Raw genomic sequence first — 25,641 nt, forward strand, 5'->3', positions numbered from 1 at the left:
CAACATGATGTATTATTTAACCATGTTCCCAGTGTACCGGCGGATCGTGGAGTCAGATGTAGGTGACTCGTTCTACATCCGAACCCACTTTGAGTATGAGAAGGAGTCTCCGTACGGCCTGAGCTTCAACAAGGGAGAGGTGTTCCGGGTGGTGGACACCCTCTACAACGGCAAGCTGGGCTCCTGGCTCGCCATCCGCATCGGCAAGAACCACCAGGAGGTGGAGAGAGGCATCATCCCCAACAAGAACAGGTAGAGAGAGGCATCATCCCCGACAAGCGCAAGTAGAGAGAGGCATCATCCCCGACAAGCGCAGGTAGAGAGAGGCATCATCCCCGACAAGCACAGGTAGAGAGAGGCATCATCCCCGACAAGCACAGGTAGAGAGAGGCGTCATCCCCGACAAGCACAGGTAGAGAGAGGCATCATCCCCGACAAGCACAGGTAGAGAGAGGCGGCATCCCCGACAAGCACAGGTAGAGAGAGGCGGCATCCCCGACAATAACAGGTAGAGAGAGGCGGCATCCCCGACAATAACAGGTAGAGAGAGGCATCATCCCCGACAAGCACAGGTAGAGAGGCATCATCCCCGACAAGCACAGGTAGAGAGGCATCATCCCCGACAAGCACAGGTAGAGAGGCATCATCCCCGACAAGCACAGGTAGAGAGGCATCATCCCCGACAAGAACAGGTAGAGAGAGGCATCATCCCCGACAAGCACAGGTAGAGTGTTTGTGTGTTTAAGCGAGCGAGCTAGGGCGCAACAACCTTGCTATTGCCATAAACATGGCAATCAACAACACTAACAAACATGAAATGACAAACCAGACTGTGTAAAGTAGGACACATTTCCATCACCCCTAGTCTCACTTACACTGCTGAAGTTGTTGTTGGGAAGCATTTGCGCCATTTTCACTATCCGTTCATTATGAAACAGCATGGAGTCCTAAGGGTGTCGAGGTCTGACGCCCCTTTTTGGCCCAGCTTACAGCCCCTGGCTATGTTTAGAGAGAGTGAGATTCCACACCACATTGCAGACAGGGGAATGTCTCAGCTCTGACAGTATACCAGGGTGAGACATTTATCACATGCATACGTTACCCTAGCACACATCGCAGCACGCCTTCTCTTCATCGGCTCCCTGGTCTCCGTTCTAAACCGTTAAATGTCTACTGAATTATGTCCAGGTGTGTATTAGCATTTCACAATGGAGTGGAGTTCTAATTGGATATTGCAGAACTTTGTGATACGGCATTAAATGAAAGGGTCTACAAATGCAGTTTGGTGTGAAGTTGGAAAGAAGTAACATGCCGGTAAATGTCCCTAATGCAAAAATAAACCGACTTTGTTTCCATCAGAATCCAATGAGGGAATCCATTGCATGACATCTCCCTTTTCTCCCGTTCTCCAGGGCAGAGCAGTTGTCCAGCGTGCAGTATACCCTCCCCAAAACACCAGGGGGTGACAGGGCTGACTTCTGGAGGTTCCGCGGTCTGCGGAGTTCCAAGAGGAACCTGAGGAAGAGCAGAGAGGACCTGTCCGCCCAGCCGGTCCAGACCAAGTTCCCTGCGTATGAGAGGGTGGTTCTCAGAGAGGGTAGGTGGTACCCAGATCTGGACCAGGGATATGTCACATACTAGATGCTTTCTCAGTGCTTCGTTTAGTTTGTTGATACAAGTGGCTTGTCAGTATGGTGCCAGATATGGTAATGATCGTCTTCTTGTCATCCAGCCGGTTTCCTGAGGCCCGTGGTAATCTTTGGGCCTATCGCTGACGTGGCAAGAGAGAAGCTGTCCAGAGAGGAGCCTGACCTGTTTGAACTGGCCAGTGAGTAGCCTTTATCTAGCAATTAGCAACCATCCAGAGTCTGTTTCAGACATGTCTCACACATACAGAGAGACATACACACACACACAGACACACAGAGCTGAAAACAGTATTTAGGGATGCTGTGTTAGAGACCAGACAAACCCTCATACTCCAGGAACACTTGAGGAAATAACTACCTCCTTTAACAGCTGGTGCTCTCTCATGCGCAGCAGCATTCATTGTCCATTATCCTAAGTGCACTCCTCCAATTCCACATGTAAAATGTTTCCATGGCTGGACGTATTCTGCGTAACCTATCTCTCTATATACCTTGTATTTGTTTTCCAGAAACACAGCAACATGAAGGACTGGAAAGTATGTCATTCAGTGCATCAACCTGTTTTTGTCAGTGCTAGTTAATGCTAGTTAGCGTTGTGTTGTCGTAGCCTCTATCCTGTACATGTTTCCTATAGTTGGTATTGTATGGCCTGATTGAGCCTGTAGCAAGGTTGCATAATGTACAGCCAGTAATGGAGCATGTGCACATGGCACAGTCAGTATCCAATAGAACGCAAGCGGCTGCATAACAGTTCTGGTGCATTCTTCATCCCAAAGCCCCTAATACCTGTATGTGTTTTACACTGTAATCTATACTTTACATTGGTGGTATTAAAAGTTTGTCAGTAGGGACACCATTTTTTTCCACACTAATTGTTGGATACCCTGTTTTAGGGGGTTTACCCCTGCCAAAAAAAAAGAAAGTAATATCTCTACATTTAGATATTTTTTACATTAACTACTAACCTTTTAAATAATACTTTTATCTCTTGAAAATGAATACAAAATCAATGTTATTTTCCCATACATTTCCATTAAATGTGTGCTTATACAGATGCGTCCATAGTATTTCTGCACTTTTTGGTTTGAAATATAAATATGTAGCTATTTTTCCAACTGCAAGAAAACTCCAACTGCATCGTAGTTACCCAAACTTTAAATACCACTGCTTTAAATGTAACCTTTGACTGGAGCTGACGCCAAATAATGTGTCAATGTCAGAAGGTTTGAGGGCCAGTAACATTACAATTCTGCTTTGTAGAATGCTCATTCAGAATGCTGCCTTCATTGGGTTGAGTGGTGACAGATAAGATCCTGTGATGTTAGTGGTCAGAGTGCTGAGTAGCCAAACTTTTCCCAGGTCAAATGGCCTCTCTAGGTGTCATTCCCTTGTGGTGACAGACAGAGACAGACAAACAGGCTGTGTTTGAATCATTAACCATTTTAAAACATTCCTGCTTTAACTCCCTTGAGGTTGAAATCTGAATCCCGAATCTGAAATGGTTCGCTAACTTGTTGAATGTGCATTGTCACACCTCAATGCTTTTCACACACGTAACACATCCCCCTGCACTGTGGGTTATACCCTACTGCAATGTTGCACGTGCACATTTCTAATGACACTTCCTGGGTTTCATCTTCCGGAAAGTGCTTAAGGCTTAATGCATGTGTTGGAGTTACGGTGATGGGCTGCCTTGTGTGGTGATTCCTGCAGTAACCCTGTAACCCTGTCCCTCTGCAGAGAGCGAGCCCCGAGACGCAGGAAAGGACCAGCGCAGCTCCGGCATCATTCGTCTCCACACAATTAAACAAATCATTGACCGGGTGAGTGACACACACACACACACATACACGCTAACAGAAAACCTTCAGAGACAGATCACCTCTTAAAGAACTGAGGTACTCAGAGTTATGCATGGCTCACTACTGCTCTCTGGTGTTTGTTTAAGGAGAATGGACTAGGAAATAACATTTTGAGCAAAGCGTTTATTTCCAAAGCGTTTCTAATTAATGTTAACACGGGTGGGGATGTCTTTAGGACAAGCACGCTGTACTGGACATCACCCCCAACGCGGTGGACCGTCTGAACTATGCCCAGTGGTACCCCATCGTGGTCTTCCTCAACCCAGACAGCAAGCAGGGCGTCAAGACCATGAGGACCAGGCTGTGCCCCGAATCCAGGAAGTCTGCCAGGAAGCTGTACGAGAGAGCCCTGAAACTGAGGAAGAACAACCACCACCTGTTCACCAGTGAGTCTCCACGGGAGGGATGAGGATTGCTGTCAGAGGTAGATGGCGTAGTCGGCAGCGAGTGTGGCGGGCTGGGCCGTAGCGTCACCTCGGTTTTCGTTCAGTGCACTGTGCAGCGGGTGTGTTGTCGCAGCACGTCCAGGGCCACTCGGGGCTTACCGCGAACCCCCCCATAGGACCTCAGCCGTCATTACCCATTTTACACGCGGCCCTGTCCACCGTCTGTAATGGGACATTCCACCTCATCGTCTACCATCTGCTGGCAGTAAAGAGAGAGGCCCCAGGAGAGCGGAAAGCCTGCATCCATCCATCTTCTCCACATGGAGTTACTCCCCCGTTCCACACAGGCTTGTGGATTAAGCACACAAGCTGGTATTTTTAGAGGAGGACGAATGGACAGAGTAGGGTTTCACCTGTGCAACAGTTTGACACCTGCCAGGCCGTCCTATGGACCATGAGTCCTTTTGGATTCAGGACCAAAGTCATGGTTCTAATAGATGTAATAAGATACAACCACTAAGCCCAGACAAGACATAGGCTTGGGGAGGATAGAAACCTTTATGTAGACAAATAAGTGGATTATCAGTATATGTGTTAATGACTTCTATTCCCAAGTCAAGTGATAGCCATAATGGTTTTCATGAGGACATTGTGTTTTTAGTCTTCTTTTATTTGAGGGGTGTTTTGTCTCTGCTCTTTCCGTTTCCTCTCAACCCCAGCCACCATTAACATGAACAGCATGAATGACGGCTGGTACGGAGCCCTGAAGGATACCATTCAGCAGCAGCAGAACCAGCTGGTGTGGGTTTCAGAGGGCAAGGTGGGATACTCAGCGCTCACGCTGACATCACACAGCTTCACACTTATGAAAGTGGATAAAAAAAACTAATAATGAGTAGTTTTTATTGTGAAATAATTAACCACTTTGTTCTTTTTACTGCTAATTTCTATTCTTTCGTGCTGTAATGTTGCTGCTTTTTTGTTGTCCCCCCCCCAGGCGGACGGTGCTCCGGACGATGACCTGGACCTGCACGACGACCGCCTGTCATACCTGTCGGCCCCGGGCAGCGAGTACTCCATGTACAGCACGGACAGCCGTCACACCTCCGACTACGAGGACACGGACACCGAGGGCGGCGCCTACACCGACCAGGACCTGGACGAGACGCTGAACGACGAGGTGGGCCTGCCCACGGAGCCCGCCATCACCCGCTCTTCGGAGCCCGTCCGGGAGGACCCGCCCGTCATTCAGGAGCCCCCGGGATACGCCGGATACCAGCACACAGTGCAGCCCGACCCCCTGAACCGGATCAACCCAGCCGGGTTCAAAGCGCCAGTGGGCCAGCAGGTACCGTTTATGAGAGCCGTGCGTCTGCCCTGTTGTCTAGAAGCCGTGGTGTGTGTGAGGAGGGTGTTCTGGCGCCGCTACTGAAGCAGCCTTTTAAAACAGTATTATCCACTAACACAAAACAGAAACACTAAAAAGACGGGAAGACAAAAGATGTGACCACTCGCTAAGTACGTATTTATTCACTGTTGATGTTTGTGTGCGTGTTTTTTTTGTTGTTTCGGGTTTTTTTCCACAAACAAAAAAAAAAAGGAGAAAGGAGAATAAGCTTGACTGTTGTATTCAGTATTCACAACCTGTGTTGGTGACTGTGGTCGTTGATGTCCGTGTTCTCACTCAGAAGGGGAAACAGCGCTGTGTCCGTCTGTCTTGTCGGTCTGTCTGTCAAATGTATCGGTAACCACCTGTGTGCTCTTTCTGTCTCACTTGTGATTGGGACTGATGTCGTGATACCAGGAAGTGTTATGTGCATGTTGGAAATGTCAGTGTTAACCACGTATTGCTGTAAATGTATTTATCTGGGTCGACTGGCCGTTATGATATGCACAAAAAGTTTGATGTGAAGAAAAAATCTGATGTGAAGAAGAAAAAAAAGCAGAACATTGTACTGTAACTAGAATTAAAATCGAATCAGATCACGTTAACAACAGAATCGTTGTCCTGTTGCAAATTCTTACGTGGCGGATTGATGATCTAAAGCCATCAGTTGAATTTGGTCCGAGGCGGGTGAGTTGTCCTGAGCAGGTTAGTGGAGAATGTACCGGTCAGAGGGGCTGTTTTCCACTGTTACCTCAACTATAGAGAGGGTGTACCTCCCCCTGCGGAAGCGCCGTGTATTAAACGTTTCTGAACCACTTCACAGAATGAGAAAGCGGAGGCTGTTCCGGCCACCATGCCTATCCTCCCCCATCAGCCTGAGATACTGGCTGAGACGGCGGCAGTGCCCCCTGCTGTCAACAACACTGTAAATGACGTAGCGGGTTTGAGCCCTGGGTCAGAGTGGCGTGAGGAGTACCCCGCCGAGCCTACCGCTGCTCCCCAGAGCAAACCCAGGCCAGCCCCCGGGCCCAGTCCCAAGGCTGACTCGCTCAGGATGCGCCCTCCTGAGCTAGCTCAGCCCGCGGCCCCAACACTCGAACCCCTACAGCCCGGACCGACCAGTCCAGAACCACAGGTACCCATCGTTTTGGAATGTGGCCCCGGCCCGGCCGACCCCGCCTGTCGGCCCGCTGCGGTCAGCCTCTGCCTGCCTCTACCGCTCGCCACGCTTTTCCTTTCCCTCCTGCATGTCCCGCCTGCCGGCCGCTGTGTGAGAGAGGGTGTGTGTCTGAGCAGACGCGAACAGCGGTGGCTGAGGGGAGCGTTGACTCACGGCTGCTTTGCCCGCGTAGAGAAGAGCCGCGAAGAACCTGAGGCTCTCACTGTTGCTTAGCTTTTTTTGCATGGCTACGGTGTGTTTCAGCTGGTTTCTCTCTTCTGTTTCACTGTAGCAGTAGCACTGGTGGTAGTTGTCTATTGGTGAATGCGGACTGAATGGACCATCGATTATATATATTTGTTTTGGTCTCATTCTCTGTAGTCATCAATCAGTATTTGGGACTTTTATTCCCTGAATTTGGAATGTAGCCATTCCCCTCTTCTCAGTAATGGAGAATAAAAGATTTTTAACATCCCGTCAATTAAGACTCGAATGTTCTGTTATACAATGGCTACTTTTCAAATGTCATGGTTTTTGTTTATGCTTCACTTTTTACAGGAAATGCTTGCTTGTAAAACTGTATATATCTTATTGCTGTTTTTCTGTTGGCTCATAATGTTATCAAGATGATTATTATCAGTTTATTTCTGTCAACTTTGTTTCAGTTTTGTTTTGAATGACTTAAACCACAGGGTGCTGTTATTATGTATGATGTCTGTTGGACATTCCTGTGTTGGCTGCTCTTATCTGACTTTCAGACCTGCATTCTGTTTGACCTGACCTCTAACCCCTGCCTCTGAGTATCTCTATTACAGGTCTCCCTGCTTCTTCTCTCGGCTTCCTTCTTCAGCCATAATTAATCTTCCGTTTCAATATTATCTTATCTTGTGTTACTTGTTTCTTACATTCAAATAAACGTGTATTTCTTCATCTTGTAGTGAGCTACTGGTTACTCATGTTCCTTCCGGTGGTTTCTTTCCGGCAGATGTACACAGACCCCTACCTGGAAGAGCCGGTCAGACTGAACCGCGGTGTAGTGAAGCCGTCTCTGCCCATGACCTACGAGCCCCAGGCCCCCTACCTGGACCAGCAGCCATACAAAGATTACGACCACCCCCCCAGCCGCTACGACAGCGGCCGCTACCCGGAACCAAAGTATCCGAACTTTGACTCCCAGATCCACTATGAGGACAGCGTGCCTCACTACGACCAGCAGTGGCCCCACTACGACCAGCAGACGTCCGGCGCGCCGGCCCACCAACAGCAGCAACCCTCCGGGCCGGGCTACGGCCCACGGCCGCCCTACGACAACGGCCCGGAGCGAGACTACAGCCCCCCCCAGCCGCGCTACGACGAGGCCCCGCTGGGCTACGACGGACGGCCACGTTACGGCAAGCCGGCGGGTCCGGGGCCGGTCCGCTACGATGAGCCTCCTCCGCCCATCCCTGGTTACACTCACCTGCGTTATGACCAGGAGCATAACTCCTACCCCCCTGCGACACACTCCCCGGAGCCCCCTAAACAGTACTACCAGGGGGAGCCTGCTCAACGGCCCGGTCCTGCCTACACCCAGGCTCCATCCCAGCACCACAGAGGCTACAAGCCCCCGCCTCAGCAGTATGACCCGGTCCTCAACGCGGACGCCCCGCCCCCACCTCCCAAACCGCAACTCGAGGCCCAGCACCCCCCCACCGGCGACACCGTGATCACCACAGCCCCCAAAGCCCTTCCCCCGCCCCCCAGGGTGGAGCCGGAGGATGACCCGGCCATGAGGGCCCAGTCGGTGCTGTCCAGAGTCAAGATGTTCGAGAACAAACGCTCTGTGTCCGTGGACCGAGCCAAAGAGGCTGGCGACACTGTTAGGGTAGGAATCTGTTACACCCCTTCACCCCGAAGTCCTGCATTGATATCTGACTCCCGTTGCATCTAATTCCTGTGTTGTCCGCGAACGCCTCCTGTACCTGAAGTTTAATTTCCATCTTGCTTCCACAGTCAGCGGATCAGCCCCTGAAAACGGGCACGGGCATCCCCAAAGCCAACTCCCTCAGCAACCTGGACCAGGAGAAGACTTTCAGGTAATGAGGGGTTACAGATGCCAGCCGCCTTCACACTGTACCACTTCACACCACCTTCACACCACAGCTGCCGTTCACTCTGGTAGGGCCGTCAGGTGATCCACTACACCGGATCGTAGCGCTGTGAAACGTTAACACTTCGCTGTTGACCTGGAGGTCGTCAGTGGAGCCGCTGTCAGAGCTCCCCCTGGTGAAAGATGAGAGACACTGCATTCCTCTCTCGCACACACTTAAAGGTGCCATTGAGTGCAACAGGGATGCACCCTTTCTGTGGCTAAAATCTCTCGGTTATAAACTACACAACCGGTTTATGGAGTTGTTCATGCCACGGGTGTAGGCTGTTGCATTCAGAGTTCCCAGATTTAATAGGTTTTCAGACCCTACCAGAGACATTGGTAAAATAGTTTAGCTCCATGTTAAATTATTTTTTAAGGCTACCCCAGCCAATGTTGAGTCCCTGTTTGTCAATCCCATATAACTCTCCAAACCCTACAGCCATATTTGTGACCTATCACCGGCTTTTATAATGAAACTTGAGGCAGTTCATTTAAATTAAAGTTAAATTCCATCCTCTTTATCCTTCCCCTCTGTCCACAGAGTCCCCGAGCCTCAGAAGCCCCAGAAGGTTTCAGATGATGACATAGTACGCTCTAACCACTACGACCCAGATGAAGATGAGGAATATTACAGGAAGCAGCTGTCCTACTTTGACCGGCGCAGCTTTGACGCAGGCAAGGCACCTCCTCAGTCGACACCTGCAGTCGCAACCAAACCTGCTGCACCACCTCAGACGACGCCCGCCGTCACAACCAAACCTGCAGCACAGCCACAAGCACAGTCTGGATACAACTACCCCAGGTAACTCCCTCCACGTCATCACCCTCTCTAGGGTGTTCCTCACTTTGGGCAGATAGAAACCTCCCTGAGGTATAATTCATGAGATTAAAGGGGCTGCACTAGAGATGTTTCTGTGAGACAAGGCCAGGTGTTTTTACCAAACTGTCTGTACAGTCTGAATGGTTTGGGACATTCACTATTGGTCCATGGGGGCTCACCAGGCACAAAGGAGTAGTTTGAAGGTAAGGAGTTCCTGGATAATAAAAGGTATACGATATCACCGGGAAGTGGTGTCTATAATGCTGTATCGAACTCACATAATTGCTGTCACAAAATCCACAAAGTGAATACAGTTAATTCACTAAATGGAGCCACAATACTCTATTAAATAACTCACTAGACTGCAGTAATTGAACCTTTCTATTCAGGGTAAATGAGAGGTTACTGGTTTAGGTCTAGATTTTTAGTACTAATTGTGACTCATTATTTCAGACCAGTTCTCTTTAAATTCCCCTTCAACATTTCAATAAGATTGAGATCTGGGATTTGGCTTTGGTATTTCATAGCCCTACATTTCTTCTTTTTGTGTCATTGCTTTAATTGTGTTGTAGCTTTAATTGTGTTTTGAATGAGTGTCTTTTAACAAGATCCATGTTCGGTTAATCTTTTGGACAGATGGCCTCACATTCTCCTTAAGAATTCTCTGGTACGATATAGAATTCATGGTTGACTCAATGATGGCAAGTTGGCCAGGCTCTGAGGCACCAAATTAGCCTCACAAACTATAATGCCAAACATCTCCAGAGCACATTGATTTGTCCAGAGCACATTGTTCCAGTTACTTTGGTCTTTACCCAGACGTTGTCTGGCAAATGTCATATCTTGATATTCTTTTTGAAAGCAGTGGTTTCCTCCTTCCTGATGTTTTATGTAGGCCAGGTTTGTGTAGTCTAAGTAGTGTATGTATGTACAGTATCTCACAAAATTGAGTACACCCCTCACTTTTTTGTAAATATTTGATTATATCTTTTCATGTGCCAACACTGAAGAAATGACACTTTGCTACAATGTTAAGTAGTGAGTGTACAGCTTGTATAATAGTGAAACGTTGCTGTCCCCTCAAAATAACACAACACACAGCCATTAATGTCTAAACCGCTGGCAACAAAAGTGAGTACACCCCGAAGTGAAAATGTCCAGATTGGGCCCAAAGTTCAATATTTTGTGTGGCCACCATTATTTTCCAACACTGCCTTAACCCTCTTGGGCATGGAGTTCACCAGAGATTCACAGGTTGCTACTGGAGTCCTCTTCCACTCCTCCATGACGACATCACGGAGCTGGTGGATGTTAGAGACCTTGCACTCCTCCACCTTCCGTTTGAGGATGCCCCACAGATGCTCAATAGGGTTTAGGTCTGGAGACGTGCTTGGCCAGTCCATCACCTTTAACCTCAGCTTCCTTTGCAAGGCAGTGGTCGTCTTGGAGGTGTGTTTGGGGTCATTATCATGTTGGAATAATGACCTGCGGCCCAGTCTCCGAAGGGAGGGGGATCATGTTCTGTTTCAGTATGTCACAGTACATGTTGGCATTCATGGTTCCCTCAACTGTAGCTCCCCAATGCCGGGAGCACTCATGCAGCCCCAGACCATGACACTCCCACCATCATGCTTGACTCTAGGCAAGACACACTTGTCTCCTCACCTGGTTGCCGCCAGACACGCTTGACACCATCTGAACCAAATACGTTTATCTTGTTCTCATCAGAGCACAGGACATGGTTCCAGTAATTTGCGGGCTTTCTTGTGGATCATCTTTAGAAGAGGCTTCCTTCTGGGACGACAGCCATGGAGACCAATTTGATGCAGTGTGCGGCGTATGGTCTGAGCACTGACAGGCTGACCCCCCACCCCTTCAACCTCTGCAGCAATGCTGGCAGCACTCATATGCCCTTTTCCCAAAGACAACTTCTGGATATGACGTTGAGCACATGCACTCAACTTCTTTGGTCAACCATGGCTAGGCCTGTTCTGAGTGGAACCTGTCCTGTTAAACCGCTGTATGGTCCTGGCCACCGTGCAGCCACTCAGTTTCAGGGTCTTGGCAGTTTCAGTGGATCTTCTTATAGCCTAGGCCATCTTTATGTAGGGCAACAATTCTTTTTTTCATATCCTTGGAGAGTTCTTTGCCATGAGGTGCCATGTTGAACTTCCAGTGTCCAGTATGAGGGAGTGTGAGAGCAATAACACCTAATTTAACACACTTGCTACCTATTCACACCTGAGACCTTGTAGCACTAACAAGTCACATGACACCGGGGAGGGAAATGGCTAATTGGGGGTACACTTAGAGGTGTACTCACTTTTGTTGCCAGCGGTTTAGACATTAATGGCTGTGTGTTGAATTATTTTGAGGGAACAGCAAATTTACACTGTTATACAAGCTGTACACTCACTACTTTACATTGTAGCAAAGTGTCATTTCTTCAGTGTTGAGGGAAAATCTGTGGAGGGAGCTGAAGTTTCGAGTTGCCAAACCTCAGCCTCGAAATCTTAATGACTTGGAGAAGATCTGCAAAGAGGAGTGGGACAGAATCCCTCCTGAGATGTGTGCAAACCTGGTGGTCAACTACAAGAAACATCTGACCTCTGTGATTGCCAACAAGGGTTTTGCCACCAAGTACTAAGTCATGTTTTGCAGAGGGGTTGAATTCACTCATTAAAATGCAAATAAATGTATAACATTTTTGATGTGCGTTTTTCAGGATTTTTTTGTTTATTATAGACTGATCATTTCTTTGTCAGTGGGTAAACTTACCAAATCAGCAGGGGATCAAATACTTCTTTCCCTCACTGTATGTGAGGGTAAGAAGTGTATATAATGAAAACATTACTATTTTTTATAATTAAGTCTGAATTATTTACCTTTAAACCATATCTTGGTGCCATATCTTTGTAAAGTTGGTTGAATGTGCTGTTCCCTCCTTTGAAGGGCTGAGTCGGTGGAGAAGAGATATGAACCTGTTCCCCAGGTGACCCCCGCTGCCCCACCAACCACACTGCCCAAGCCCACCTCACCTGAGGGTAAGTGCCTTCTTGAACACACACTAGTGTAGTTCTACAGTACTCACATACTCCCTTACCTGATCCCAGACATTCTGTTAAAACAGACACAGTGACGACCAACTACCTGCCCCAGAAGAGTTACCCTGAGAAGTCTCCGGTGAACGGCACAGCGATAAACGACCAGCCCAAGGCACCGGCCACCTCTGGCTACAACCGCTACGTCCCCAAGCCTTACACCAACTCCGCCAGACCGTTTGAGAGGAAATTCGACAGCCCAAAGTTTAACCACAACCTGTTGCCCAATGACAAGTCAGACCTGGCCCCAACCGCCAAGGCCCCAGCCAAGCCCCAGATCTCTCCCCAGCCCACAGACCTGGACAGTGGCCTGGACACCTTCACACGCACCTCGGATAACAGATCCAAGTACCAACCAAACAACATCAACGCAGTGCCTAAGGCCATTCCAGTCAGGTGAGAGGGAACTCTTTGCTGGGTGGGAACTCTTTGCTGGGTGGGAACTCTTTGCTGGGTGGGAACTCTTTGCTGGGGGGGAACTCTTTGCTGGGGGGGAACTCTTTGCTGGGGGGGAACTCTTTGCTGGGGGGGAACTCTTTGCTGGGGGGGAACTCTTTGCTGGGGGGGAACTCTTTGCTGGGGGGGAACTCTTTGCTCGGGGGGAACTCTCTGCTCGGAGGGAACTCTCTGCTCGGAGGGAACTCTCTGCTCGGAGGGAACTCTCTGCTCGGACGGAACTCTCTGCTCGGACGGAACTCTCTGCTCGGAGGGAACTCTCTGCTCGGAGGGAACTCTCTGCTCGGAGGGAACTCTCTGCTCGGAGGGAACTCTCTGCTCGGAGGGAACTCTCTGCTCGGAGGGAACTCTTGTGTGGTGATGAATGATAGATACAAAACATGATACCATATAAACAAAAAACAATTGGCTTAAAGTATAAAACTTTTTTACAGTATAAAACTTTTTTACAGTGAAACTTTTTTACAGTAAAACTCTATTACCTCTTGGCTTTGTGTACTACAGAAATTTACATATTTTTAGTAAGGAGTGGTTACCACAGGTGTCTCTGGTTGTGACTATGCCCTTTCCTCTCCCCCGTAGCCCCAGTGCTCTGGAGGATGACGAGGAGGATGAAGGTCACACGGTGGTGGCCACGGCCCGGGGGATCTTCAACTGTAATGGAGGGGTGCTGAGCTCCATCGAGACGGGCGTGAGCATCATCATCCCCCAGGGTGCCATCCCAGAGGGCGTGGAGCAGGAGATCTACTTCAAGGTCTGCCGAGACAACAGCATCCTGCCCCCCTTGGACAAGGAGAAAGGTCAGACTGGAGGGTCAAATTGCACAGGAGATATTCTGTTGTCCAAATGTGTTCATGAGATAATGTCAACATTTATCAGGTCATTCTCTCTCTTTTTATTTTTTTTTTTTTTTTTTTTTGGAAAGGTATATTGTCACTGGTCTTTAAAGCATATTTTTCTGTTAATGTTCAGTGGTTTAACAGTGTTGGGTTTTTTTGAAAATAAAAACGAATACATTTCTGAGGGAGACCAGTAGCTACAGTAGTCTGAGGTAAGACCGTCTGTGTGTGTGTTAGTGTCTAACATAATGCTGTGTATTTGTTTCCAGGAGAGACACTGCTCAGTCCCCTGGTGATGTGTGGGCCTCACGGCCTCAAGTTCCTGAAGCCCGTGGAGCTCCGCCTACCTCACTGTGCGTCTATGACCCCTGATGGTTGGTCTTTTGCTCTAAAATCCTCCGACTCCTCGTCGGGTACGCTGTCCTCTCTCTGTCCTTTAGGGGTCTGGGCTTTGGGTTGGCTTTGTGACAAATTGATGGTTGTGGGTCACCTTGTATGATTTTTATGGTTTCATTTCTTTGGTATTTCGGTTGATTCACTCATTCTCTGGTTTATTCCTTTATTTTCTGTGGCATTCAGATCAAAGTTGTTCATGTCATTGATTTCTCATGCGGAAACATCTTTCTTTTAACGCTCAGTGTTGGACATTGACAAAGTTCCACTCAACATATCGATCAGTTTTATGTTAACTAAGTAATTATTTGTTGTAGTAAATAATTGCTCATTCTTTTACTACAAGTGATTTTTCTCACATAGCCACCCAGACGTCTATCCTAAAACCCAGCCGTCTGAAGTTTAACTGAATTCGATAGCATCTGATCGGAACATAGACAGCCCTCCTCTCCCTCTTCTCTATAGCAGCATACTGTTGAAGCTTTGATTAGCCCACTTGTTTTCTCTTAGACCGACCTGACACAATGCTCGAGGCCCCCAGCTGAGCAGATAATTATATCTGGTAACACAATCCGTATCAGCCAATTAAAATCAATGATGGAGTTAGATGTGATCCAGCACGTTCTCACTGGAGCATTCATATAAGTTTAGCACCACATTTCAGATTTATTCAGACCTTAATGTTTAAATTGGTTGTGGTATGTAGTCTAAACGTGTGTTATCAGACAGGACTCTTTTGCTGACTTAGATTAGATTACATTAGATTCAACTTTATTGTCACTGAACAAGTACGAGTACAGTACAACGAAATGCACGTCGCTAGATACTCTGGTTTAGATGGTAACTACAGGTGTTTGTGCAGTATTGTAGACTTACTGGCAGTGGTGCTACTTGTGTTGAGGTGACAACAGCAATTACTGCCATGAAAGTTTCCCATTTACTGTGAATGCTAAAACCCATACCGTAAGCAGAAGTACACGTTCAACGCCTGATGATGAATTGATTTATCTTTTAAGTCATTTTTGGCTAGCCACAACAGTTAACAACAAGGGCCTGTAACATGGCCAGTATGTTTCTAAAAACATTGAGGGAAACTTAATCAGGTTTGACCATTTAGATGCAGTTCTCATGGCCAGGAATTCAATTTGTGTCTGATTTCAAACCACTTATGAGATTTGAAATGTTGTGCTTTTTCCCAGACTTCAGGGGGAAATAATATTTGAGTCCCTTTAACATGCCCATGTAAGGCTTTGGATAATCAAACAATCTACATCACAAGCAAATATGTGCCATGGCTATTAGCGTGCTGTATAAGGTGCCTAGTTTCTGGCATCTGTCACCACTTGTGCTGTCAGTGTGAATCTCGTATGAGGTGAACATTTTTCTTTTGAAATGTGAAACTTCCATTAATTGTGTTATTGTGTTGAAGTTAAGTGGATGAACAGATTTCTAGGGCCTAACTGTAATATTGTATGACAGTATAATTAAGGTGTACACTTCCATACAATATAATGTAAGCCTACATGGCTTATATGCATTATTCTAATCTAGGTGCTCCTTCACTTGTGTTTTGACCTGAGGAACAGTGATGTTTGCTATAAAAACATTGCTCTTTATATGATTCAAACTTTGGCCCTGCTGTCGTACAGTTATATAGATTAAGGTAAAACTTTACAAGAACAGTGTCTACTGGGATATATTTCTTAAAACACAAAATATATCCGTCATACATCTGTCATGTCGACATATCTGTATTGTATGTTCTAATTAGTCAATTGGTAACCAACTAAACCAAGGTGGCCAAGTTAACCTGTATAACAACTGCTATTGGATGGTGACTGACAGGGTTATTTGTTATTTTGTTACCCAATTGAAAATGTTTAGGAATGTAATTCACTCTCCCAGTTATTCACATTTTGTATTAATAAGTGTGATTGAAATTTATCTTTTTTTAAAATAACATTCTTTATCCTACTCTAATGCAACCACATTCAAATAGTCCAAGGGTGTGAATAGTATACTTTTCCATCCACTAATGATCTACTCAGCTAATCAGTGCCTGCCTTAATTAGCAAACTTGACCTTTGACAAGATTTAGCATCTAGCCATTTTAGACAAGTTGTCTAAACCAGTGGTATGAGCCAACGTTTGCGAGTATGGTTCTGTCTTCCTTCATGGTAAACTTGGCACTGCTGTGGATTAGCGGCTAATTACCCTCATTTTGAATTAGACTTGAAGAGCTAAATGAGCCTGCTGCTGCTGCCTCCTTCCTCGGTTGGTTCGTTTGTTGTCCTGCTTCATTGTCGAAGGATTACAGGGCTGTGCTCTAATCCTCTTATTGTAAAACAAGGCCCTTCTTTAGCATCATGTAGGCTCTACTTGTGTCTTTCTCCTCATTGAGTCCTCATCTCAATTTGGGTGTCGGCCCAGTCCGAGTTTCCAGTCGGGAGCAGCAAAGTTTGTGAGTGAATGAACAGATGATGCAGACTACAACAGATCACTTCACTTCTGACCAAACTATGAACATGACCAAACTACACATGATCATTTCTGATCTACTGGTGTCATTGTGATTTTTAGAAAGTCTGTGTCCTGCTGCACTTCTTTTTTTTTTTTACTTCTGACAAGGAGTGTCATTGACTGTTAATCAAAATACCTCTTGAACTGCAAATGGTTCCTATCATTTCTCAAATCATTTGGCAGTAATTACATTATAATGATTATGACACACTACCCCCACTTCTTCTGATCTCCTATGAAAACAGTAAAGCATGTTAAAAGCCTTCAATTTCTGAGCACTTTGATCTGAAAATCTCATAAAACACACTTTACACACACAGCCCTGAGGGAATGAATGCGATTACTTAAATTACAGCACTCTAAAATCAAACTACACTGTGTTTTTTGAAGACATTTTGCAGTTTTGTGTGACAGTTTGGGATCTAAAGCCGTGGTTCATCTGTGGAGGCTATGCTTTTGGCCTGGGCTGGGATCCACCCATTAATTGCAAATTACATTCTCTGCCAGGCACATACTCTATCCTTGTCATGGCAAGAGCTGTAATTTGCAATCAAGAGTGATTTGACAAATGTAATGTGAAATTTACTGTCAGACTACATCCTGTGCTGTGTACCAGAGTCAGCGTGTTTATAGTTTATATGGCTTTAATGGAACAAAGAGCTTTTTAGTCCAGAGTTTAGAACATGCCCACTGCTTGTTTTGCATTATGTATGAACCTTATACCCTTTTTCTTCCTGTTATAAGTACCATGTTTTGTTCTCTCTCGCCCACTCAGGTGACCCCAAGAGTTGGCAGAACAAGTCTCTCCCTGGAGACCCCAACTATCTGGTGGGAGCCAACTGTGTGTCTGTGCTCATCGACCACTTCTGAAGAGGGCAACAGCTGGCCTGTTACTGAATGTGAAACCATGGCACAAGAGGAGCGACCCTTTAACACACATGCCCTTTCTCCAGAGTCGGATCCTACACAATGAAGTATTACACCCAGTGTTCTTTACTGGGCCCATGGAAGATGGACTGAGGCTGCCCCCCCCCCCGCCTGTCTTTAACTCTTTCTGAGGTCTTGAAGAAGACTGTAAAAACACCCCAAAAAAACAATGTAACCATTGATGGAACGCATGCCCTGTCATTGATTTAACTCATCGGATTCTATGTCAAGTTTTAACTTTAATGATTAACTCATTGCATTATACGCCAGGTTTTAACTTTAATTGTTACATAACAGGAAGGATGGTTTGTGAGGTTTTTCCTATTAAAGTAGATAGAAAAACGTGGGTGTATTTATACTATATATGCATACAGTGTATATATAGTATATGGTATAAATATCATTTACATTAAAAAAAAATGATAGAAAATGGAATTCAAGAATTAAAATGTTAACATTTTTGTCTCTGAATTAGCTTCCAGGTTATGTTACATTAACTTGTGCGCTTTGACTGTTCTCTGAAGGTTTTGTAATTCAGTGTCAGAGACTTGGTCAGTGAAGTGATGGTAATGCCGAGACAGATATTTTCCAGATTAATGGCTCTGTTGTAATGAAGATGGTGGTGATAGTGAAGTTGACAAGCATCTGCAGAAGAAGTAGAGGGAATGGAATAACGAAATACTTTGAGGTGGATTTGAAGCCTCTAAAATGCTCTTCCTGTGACTAAAATGGCTCTTCCTTTCTTTGTTTGTTTCATTTTTTGTCTGTAAACTGACCTTAGATTCACTTTGTATTGACTAGTAGGTCTCTACACCTGTTGTATTGAGAGCTATGCATGTGCTTTGACTCAGGTCCAGAAGCCTGCTCAGTTCCTCACCATGTTAAAACCCTATCTTACACTAACAAGCAGTGATGCCTTATCTGCATATTATTCCCTTTTTCAGTAAAAACCTCTGGGGTTTTCTAAGTTATGATGATAAATTATGGGAAAATGAAGTTTTCTCTTGCCATTTTGTCAACCCACTGTATAAATGAACTTGGGTTTAGCACACAAGAACAGTTGAGGTTAACGATCGGTATCCTTTCTTTATCTGCTATGCATATGACTTCAGAAGAAAAATGAAAAACAGTACAAAAAAGACAAATGGCTGTACATAAAGCTAGCATATGGCCTTGGTTCTTGGTTTGTAAATGAACTTTTTGTATGTCTTTGTTATTTTGTATAAAACTTAGAGAACTGTTTTGTTTTTGTTTTTTTAAAAGAGGTGAACATGGTTATCTTTGTATTCTGGTTATACCCTTGAGCCTTGAAACTTGTAACTATTAGCAGTAATAAGATCCACATTTTCTACCAATATATTCACACTACATATAAATAAAGAATAATGGTCACAATCTTTTTATGCTCCTTTACAAAAGAGTAAAGTGCTTGGGTTAAACAACTTTACAAACCTGTTCTTTAAAAGGGTGTGCTCTGAAAATGTCCCCTTCATTTATTTGTGCTACTGGAAGATGTATAATTGTGTGCCCTGAAATGTATTTTTGTACTAATAGACAATATATTACAGCACACACCAGTACCATTTTCTTTAGATACGGATAACAAAGCTTCATTTGGATATTCACTTTTCACGTGTGGCTGACTTTTTCTTCTTTGCAACACAATTTTAAGTATACCACTGTATTAATGAATAAAATCATTTTTAAAGAAAATTGTTTTTCTTTGTCTGAATGTACTGCCTTAGAGGTCCTTCTGTTGGACAGAGTAGTCATTTTAGTAATATTGGCCTGTTACAGCTTTAAGTCCAAGTTGCTTAGATCACTTGTTTTACCCGTTATGTTTGGACAAACAACTGCATGTCTTGACCATGTCTGAATCATTTATATTTGGAGTTGCAGCCAGGAGGTTAGCTGTTAGGCTATTTACGATAACGATCAGGGGTACCTAATAAAGTGGCGGGTGATACCATTGTAATACGTGGTATAAGGAGGAATAAAATCATATTTGTTTTCTGCCAAAATAAATTCAATGGTTTGATGTTCATCCTTTACAAAGCTGACTGGGGGCAGATGACTGCTGAAGAATTTCTATTATCTGTATACGCTGCAGCATAATTTAAATGCATGCAGTACCATTTGGGCTGGGGTAGGTGGTGCTCCTGAGCTCTGGATGCATCTCACCAAGGTCAGGAAATTAGCAGGCTGATATTCAAACGGACTGAGGCTTAATCCTGTTTTTGAAATTAAACGTAATATTGATTAACATATCAATTTGTTTTAAGGTTGATGCGTGTTTTACTCACACTCCACTGATGTTGCCTAATATAAATTGATGGTTCACAACCTTGGAGAATTTAATGAGGCGTATGTTTGAGTGTATGAATTATAAATGGATTCAATGGATTTTTTACACCCACCACTCAAGGTTTAAAATGTATTTTGGAAAGTCACAACTTCGATGGGAATAGGTACAGTGTACTACTGTGCTCCAGCTTTTGACCCATTACAAACCAAAGCCATAAGTAGCTAGATAATCATACAACTATTTCATATTCATATCATAGGCTTATTTAATGGAACAGTAGCTATTGTCACAAAAGTATTTTGTCCCAATATTTGAAGAAGGCAATGATTTTAAGAAACACGTAATTGGAATTCCGACATAATTCGTATCTCTAAAATCACCTACCCTGATTCTTAGTAAGTGGCCTCAACTCACTGCGCGTCATCGTACTATTGACAACCATAAACGCGTTTTAACCAGGTCTATACCAGGTCTATACGCAGAGAGCAGAACAACGTAGACGTAGCATATCGCCTCATTTCATCCCGCGGGCAGTGAATTTGCTGTCGTGTGAAAACCCTCTCTGTGCGAAACGGCATACCCACGGCCACTCACTCTCTGCGCAGGTAGCATACAGCACGTTTAATAGTAGAGTAAAATACAAGGGTGATAGAATTGTTTTATCATTTCACACATAGCCTAATTCATTTTTTATCTGCTAATTATTGTGGTGTATATGAGGTGTACGTTTTCTCTGAAGCTACAACAGAAATCATCTCTCATCGCACGGATTCAGAGTTACGCGCAACAATGATGCAAGGCTTGTGCTCTTCGAAATGTATCCTGTAGCAATGGAGATAAGAAAGCCGAATAGAACCTCGTGGGCTATAATTTGATGGACAATTTAACACAAGTTGGTCCTCGAAATCCCGGTTCTCTCAACTGACATCGGGTTATACCCTCTGTGTTTTTTCCTGTATTGATTTGGGAAACAGCACAAGACAAGTCACTACGCATCTCATCCATCACACCACTGAAGCCTTCAGAAGAACCGACTATTACGCGTCTTTATCTGGAGAGAATGAAATTCAGTTTAATGGAGACTATATCAAAGGAACCGTTTAGTAGGGCTGATGTTTTATGCATTTTGGACACCGTTGCTTATCAAGCTTAACGCTTTGACATTGGCTACGAGCTTGGCTGGTAGGGGCCACTTTTGGATGCTTTAGAAAATCTATCAATATTGTTTCAGTAGACTTGACTCCGTTTTCTTCGTGACAATGCCAATCCAAGCAATGCCCCGAGGTCGCTCGCTAAGCCCAGCGTCCCTATCCCGTAGCCTCTCCAGACTCAGGGAGTTTCGAACTCGGACTCGGATCATGCTTTCTCTTGGAGTTTCTCAGATGGTTTTGGGGAGTCTGATTTTGGCCGTCAGTTTCGCCGCTCTGGCCCTTACTACCTCACCAAGGGTCAGACATTCATGTCCATTTTGGGCAGGTTTCTCTGTAAGTATGACGTAATTTTCCTATATTTTGACTTAATGTTAAACGATAGTATAATGTTTGTCTTCGCGTAAGACGTTTGTTTTTGTATGTGTGGTTCACTTTGTTAAGAAATGTACCCCATTTCGCGGGGAAAAGATCGGGCACGTGCTCACACGTCCAAGGGGTTTTCGTGGTGTTTATTTGTTAACTATACAGATTCAAAATCCTTTGGACGAAGGTATCAGCATCAATAGCATTACTTATTTCCTGGCTTGACAGACACCGACAAAACCTTGTTTTTAAAGTCCAATTCAGTCATGAAAAAAACCTGCATTGTCTAATAATCCACTCTGTTCCTTTTAAAAAAAAAACTGTATTTAAAATAGATTTTACTGAGTCTCTTATGATTTTTCTCCTAAGACATCTGATTGGCAGTTTGAATGATGTAGAGCCCACCCCCTTATCCTGCGGTACTGTCACTGGTCTATTAGAATACCCAAGTCCTGCACCCTATCTACTTATTTTTGAAGCTAAGGTGTTTGCATATCAAACCCATGAAAACGCCTTTAAGATATATACTGTATATGAGTTTTCAAAGTTAACTCATTAAAAAAATGTGGGTTTACAATTTATGTAACTGCCAAGAAAAATCCCAAAGCCGAAAACCTGTTTTCAACTCCCAGATGTCTCTCCATGGCTTCCTTCTACAAAATTAAACAATATTTTACATTTTCCAGACATTCTTGCTGGCAATAATCAGTAAAGCCAGAGCTTGATCTAATAGAAAATACAAACAAATACTTGTTTTTACAGTCTTGCTAATCCCTAAACTTGAGTAGGCTCGTTTAAGCAGGCTAACAGGTAGTTGTATCAACTTAAACAATCTACTCAAATAAAAACATTTGTAGACTAACAGCAATGGGAAGGTGCAGAAAAATGTATTAGCATACATTATAAGATACAATCTTAAATACCATTCAGAGATGATGAAAATTACTCTGGAAGTGTGACGTAGGACTGGGTATCAAATCAGACTTACAATGTCAGGAAGTTGGACAAATGTAACATACCACTCAAATTATCTGAAAATCCAGGCATTCTTCTTTCAAACATAAAAATGACATCATAATTTTAAAGATTTCAGAGTTTTATTCTATCCATGTTGAGTGCAAAGATCATTTCTGACTGCCTTTGAAGGCTTGCTTTTGAAATGTGTATTATGGTATTTCAAAGTGGAATAGGGTAGGTATATGGATTAGGCTAAGGCCTACTGTCATTTAGACAACGTTTTCAGTAGCAATTTTGTTTAAGATATGTAGTAGGTCTATTGCTCCAAATAGTCAGGCATGTAGTGGCTCTGTCAGAGTTTTTTATTTTTCTCAGAACACAGAGTGCTGGGCCCTGTATGTTGGCCCTCATCCTGTTCAGGTGTCTCATGCACAGATACTGGCTCAGCTGATGCCTGTAGGTTAGGGGTTGATGGTAGCAGCTGGCACATCAGTGATCAGGGCTGTTTTTGGCTTGGGCAGCATTCCCATGTGGTGCTCGTCATATTTGGCTAACTTTTCCGGGGAGGAGTCCCTGAGCAATCTATATTTCCCAGCTAGTGTGTGTAAAAACTAATTTGTTCATTCTCTTGCTCTCTCTCTCACTCTCTCACACACATACGCACACTCTCACACGAACTGTAAGGCTCAATGTTCAATGAGCAAGAAAAGCACTTTAAAGACAGCTTCTTACTTGCATTGTTTACTGTAAAGATTGTCTTAGTGGGAAAATGTTTTTATACGCCTGAAAATGGCATGGCTGTTATCTAAATATTTATGAAGGTACACTTCCTTGATATCCTGCCAGAGATCTAGCCAGTGCATGAAGCTGGGAGGCAGCTCCATTAATTATGGAGGGATTGAGGCAGTGTGTAGGGGTTGATGGGTGGTCTCTGGCACAAGGGATACGTCTGAGTGTGTTTCTGTGTACGCTCACATCTGGGTGTTTATGAATGTGGGTGTGTTTGTTGTCGGAGGTATGACCTTAGGGTTAAACGTCACAGGTCACAGGCTATGATCCAGGAGATCATTTCCTGGGGTTCACTATGTTGAACAACACCTAATGTGTATGTGTGAATATATTTAGGGAAAGATTAGTGAGCCTTTTTATCAAATGTTTTTAAAGAGGAAAGAAGATCTTTCAATGATTTCAGCATGTGGCGGAGCAATGGGAATGTACATAAAAATGGCAACCCACAGATACTTATCAAGGATGAGTCTGCAAACGATGCATTGCTCTCTCTTACTCCTTTTGTATCAATATTAGCTCAGTACACATGCTCCCGTTTTACCTCCTAGACTGACAATATGGAGAAAGAAAAAGTTGATTGTGCTGATATATTGGCACAGAACCATGTCACACACTCTAGTTTAAAATTGTGCCAATAAAAAGATGTAATATCAGAATTCCTTGATCTTTATTCACCTTGGCCATTGTAGTGAAAGCCATGAATGGGTAAATCAGTTAGCAGGTGTTCATTGTTTGCTATCAGGACATAAGTTGTTATTTTCTCCTGACTAAGCTGTGGAGTAGCTCAATGCTGAGCTCTGTGACACAAGTTGACTTCCTATCCTAACCTCATTATTGGAAGTGTTACATTGAAATGTCTTCACAGTATGAAGTTTCTCATCATTGTCGATATGAAGTGAGCAGGAAACCTAGGGGCTTAGCTAGCTAAAAGATGTTGTCAAAGGTTGCTCTGTTAGTCATGCATCAATGCATATGCTGATAAGTGTAATATGGTAATAGACTATCTAATGGCTGCAAGTGAATGTGTTTGTCTTCCCTGACGACTCAACCAGAAATCTTTTGCTGATTTATTATTCTCTGTATACTTCCCGTCATGGAAGTTGTTGTGTCTTTAAATTGATGGGTGTGTTTCAAAAGAAAGTAATCATACCAAAGTCAGTGACACATTTTCAAAACTCCACTCGACCCATGTGTGTTCTGGCCCTGGCCCAACCCATCAGTTTCTGGAACCAATCACAATGCTGAAATGTTTTTTGCGTTCTAGAACTCTCATTTCGGAGAAAAGGCATCCAAATGTGCGTCATACATTTGGGTCGCCAGGCAAGTGTGTCACATTAGATATTTCAGCTTTCAAAGCAGCATGAGACAACTCAGTGTTCCCGAGAGGCCAGATAATCGGTGCCCAAATTGCAGGTGTATCCGTCACAAAAATTGCTATATTATTCAGTGTCAATGAGAACAGTCTGAGAAATTAAGACATCATATGGCGAACATGGACAAATTGCATCGGCACAGAGAAACAGTGGTCACAAGTTGAAGTACACAGTACAGCATTCCAAGATGGACTGAAGCTTTTCCGAAGATAAAGTGTGGTCCTACTCTATATTAGGTCCTTGAAATGGGTATTTTGTTAGGTGTTTCAGTTTTTTTGTCCAACCCTTTTATGTAGCAGTGAAGAGCTTCCGTCTGGACCTCACTTCTAGGTGGGCTACTTTTGGTTTAGGGGTTTGGTTTAAGATTTGGTGTTGAATTAGGATTGTGGTTTGGTGTATAGTGAGGTTTGGGGTTAAGATTAGAATTAGGGTTGGGAGATAAGGTAAGGTTTGGATTTAGGGTTAGGCATACTCCTTGGTTTGGGTTAGGGTGAAGGTAAGGTTTCATTTTTGGGTCAGGGGTTGGGGAAAATAGGGTTTTGAAAAAGATTACCTGGACATAGTAAAACAGTCATATGTGTATATGTGTGTATATACATGCGTGTGAATGTGTGTCGAATTGGTATGCAAAAGATAACGGTTGAAATGAAGGTTACTTAACCGGCAGCCTTGAGTCATTACGCCTCTCTACACATTTGTTCTGGAGGTGTGGAAACATAAATAACCTCATGTTTAAATTAAATTAAGAATATGCCTAATGCCTCAATCCACAAGCTCAACCACCATACTAAAGTAATTATTATATTTCTACTATACTGATTAGTATGACTTAATGCAAGTGACTTCACAGCTATGTGGTTAGCCGTTACTCACTGGTACCTGTGAACAACCTTGTGTGTTGGAACAAGCCAAGAGCACTGTTAGGACCAGTACGAATGGTTCCACTTTACTACATCTGCCAGGTCCTGATGTAAACGCAACCAAGAATAAAGCTGTGTTTTGTGGGTCATTGCCCGTCACTCGGCTCCCCAGAGGTGGAAGACATCTCCAAAATAGGTATTCAGTATTCTCAG

The 25,641-nt window shown here is 44.4% G+C and overlaps 2 protein-coding genes across 15 annotated transcripts in view; both read left to right on the forward strand.

Moving 5' to 3' along the window:
• tjp1a (tight junction protein 1a) overlaps window positions 1-19,343 on the forward strand; it is a 134,094-nt gene extending 114,751 nt beyond the window's left edge. For 6 of the 14 annotated variants that reach the window (XM_020053859.2, XM_020053826.2, XM_020053832.2 and 3 more), the window contains 17 exons: window positions 33-252; window positions 1,413-1,597; window positions 1,733-1,828; window positions 2,159-2,185; window positions 3,390-3,472; window positions 3,687-3,897; window positions 4,617-4,717; window positions 4,895-5,245; window positions 6,108-6,419; window positions 7,429-8,307; window positions 8,436-8,518; window positions 9,116-9,376; window positions 12,347-12,438; window positions 12,525-12,891; window positions 13,534-13,751; window positions 14,060-14,203; window positions 17,479-19,343. In XM_020053859.2, coding sequence (XP_019909418.2) covers window positions 33-252; window positions 1,413-1,597; window positions 1,733-1,828; window positions 2,159-2,185; window positions 3,390-3,472; window positions 3,687-3,897; window positions 4,617-4,717; window positions 4,895-5,245; window positions 6,108-6,419; window positions 7,429-8,307; window positions 8,436-8,518; window positions 9,116-9,376; window positions 12,347-12,438; window positions 12,525-12,891; window positions 13,534-13,751; window positions 14,060-14,203; window positions 17,479-17,573 — 3,725 coding nt within the window. In that variant the 3' untranslated portion in view covers window positions 17,574-19,343. The remainder of the gene's footprint in view (window positions 1-32; window positions 253-1,412; window positions 1,598-1,732; window positions 1,829-2,158; window positions 2,186-3,389; window positions 3,473-3,686; window positions 3,898-4,616; window positions 4,718-4,894; window positions 5,246-6,107; window positions 6,420-7,428; window positions 8,308-8,435; window positions 8,519-9,115; window positions 9,377-12,346; window positions 12,439-12,524; window positions 12,892-13,533; window positions 13,752-14,059; window positions 14,204-17,478) is intronic. The other 8 variants (XM_020053835.2, XM_020053840.2, XM_029114589.2 and 5 more) reach the window with 6 other exon arrangements.
• Window positions 19,344-20,459: 1,116 nt separating this feature from the next.
• Window positions 20,460-25,641, forward strand: part of fam189a1 (family with sequence similarity 189 member A1) — a 137,400-nt gene continuing 132,218 nt past the window's right edge. Inside the window, exon 1 of the mRNA XM_029124013.2 lies at window positions 20,460-21,419. Coding sequence (XP_028979846.2) covers window positions 21,195-21,419 — 225 coding nt within the window. The 5' untranslated portion in view covers window positions 20,460-21,194. The remainder of the gene's footprint in view (window positions 21,420-25,641) is intronic.

This window comes from Esox lucius, chromosome 2 (genome assembly GCF_011004845.1).
Source record: "Esox lucius isolate fEsoLuc1 chromosome 2, fEsoLuc1.pri, whole genome shotgun sequence".
NCBI classification, from domain to species: domain Eukaryota; kingdom Metazoa; phylum Chordata; class Actinopteri; order Esociformes; family Esocidae; genus Esox; species Esox lucius.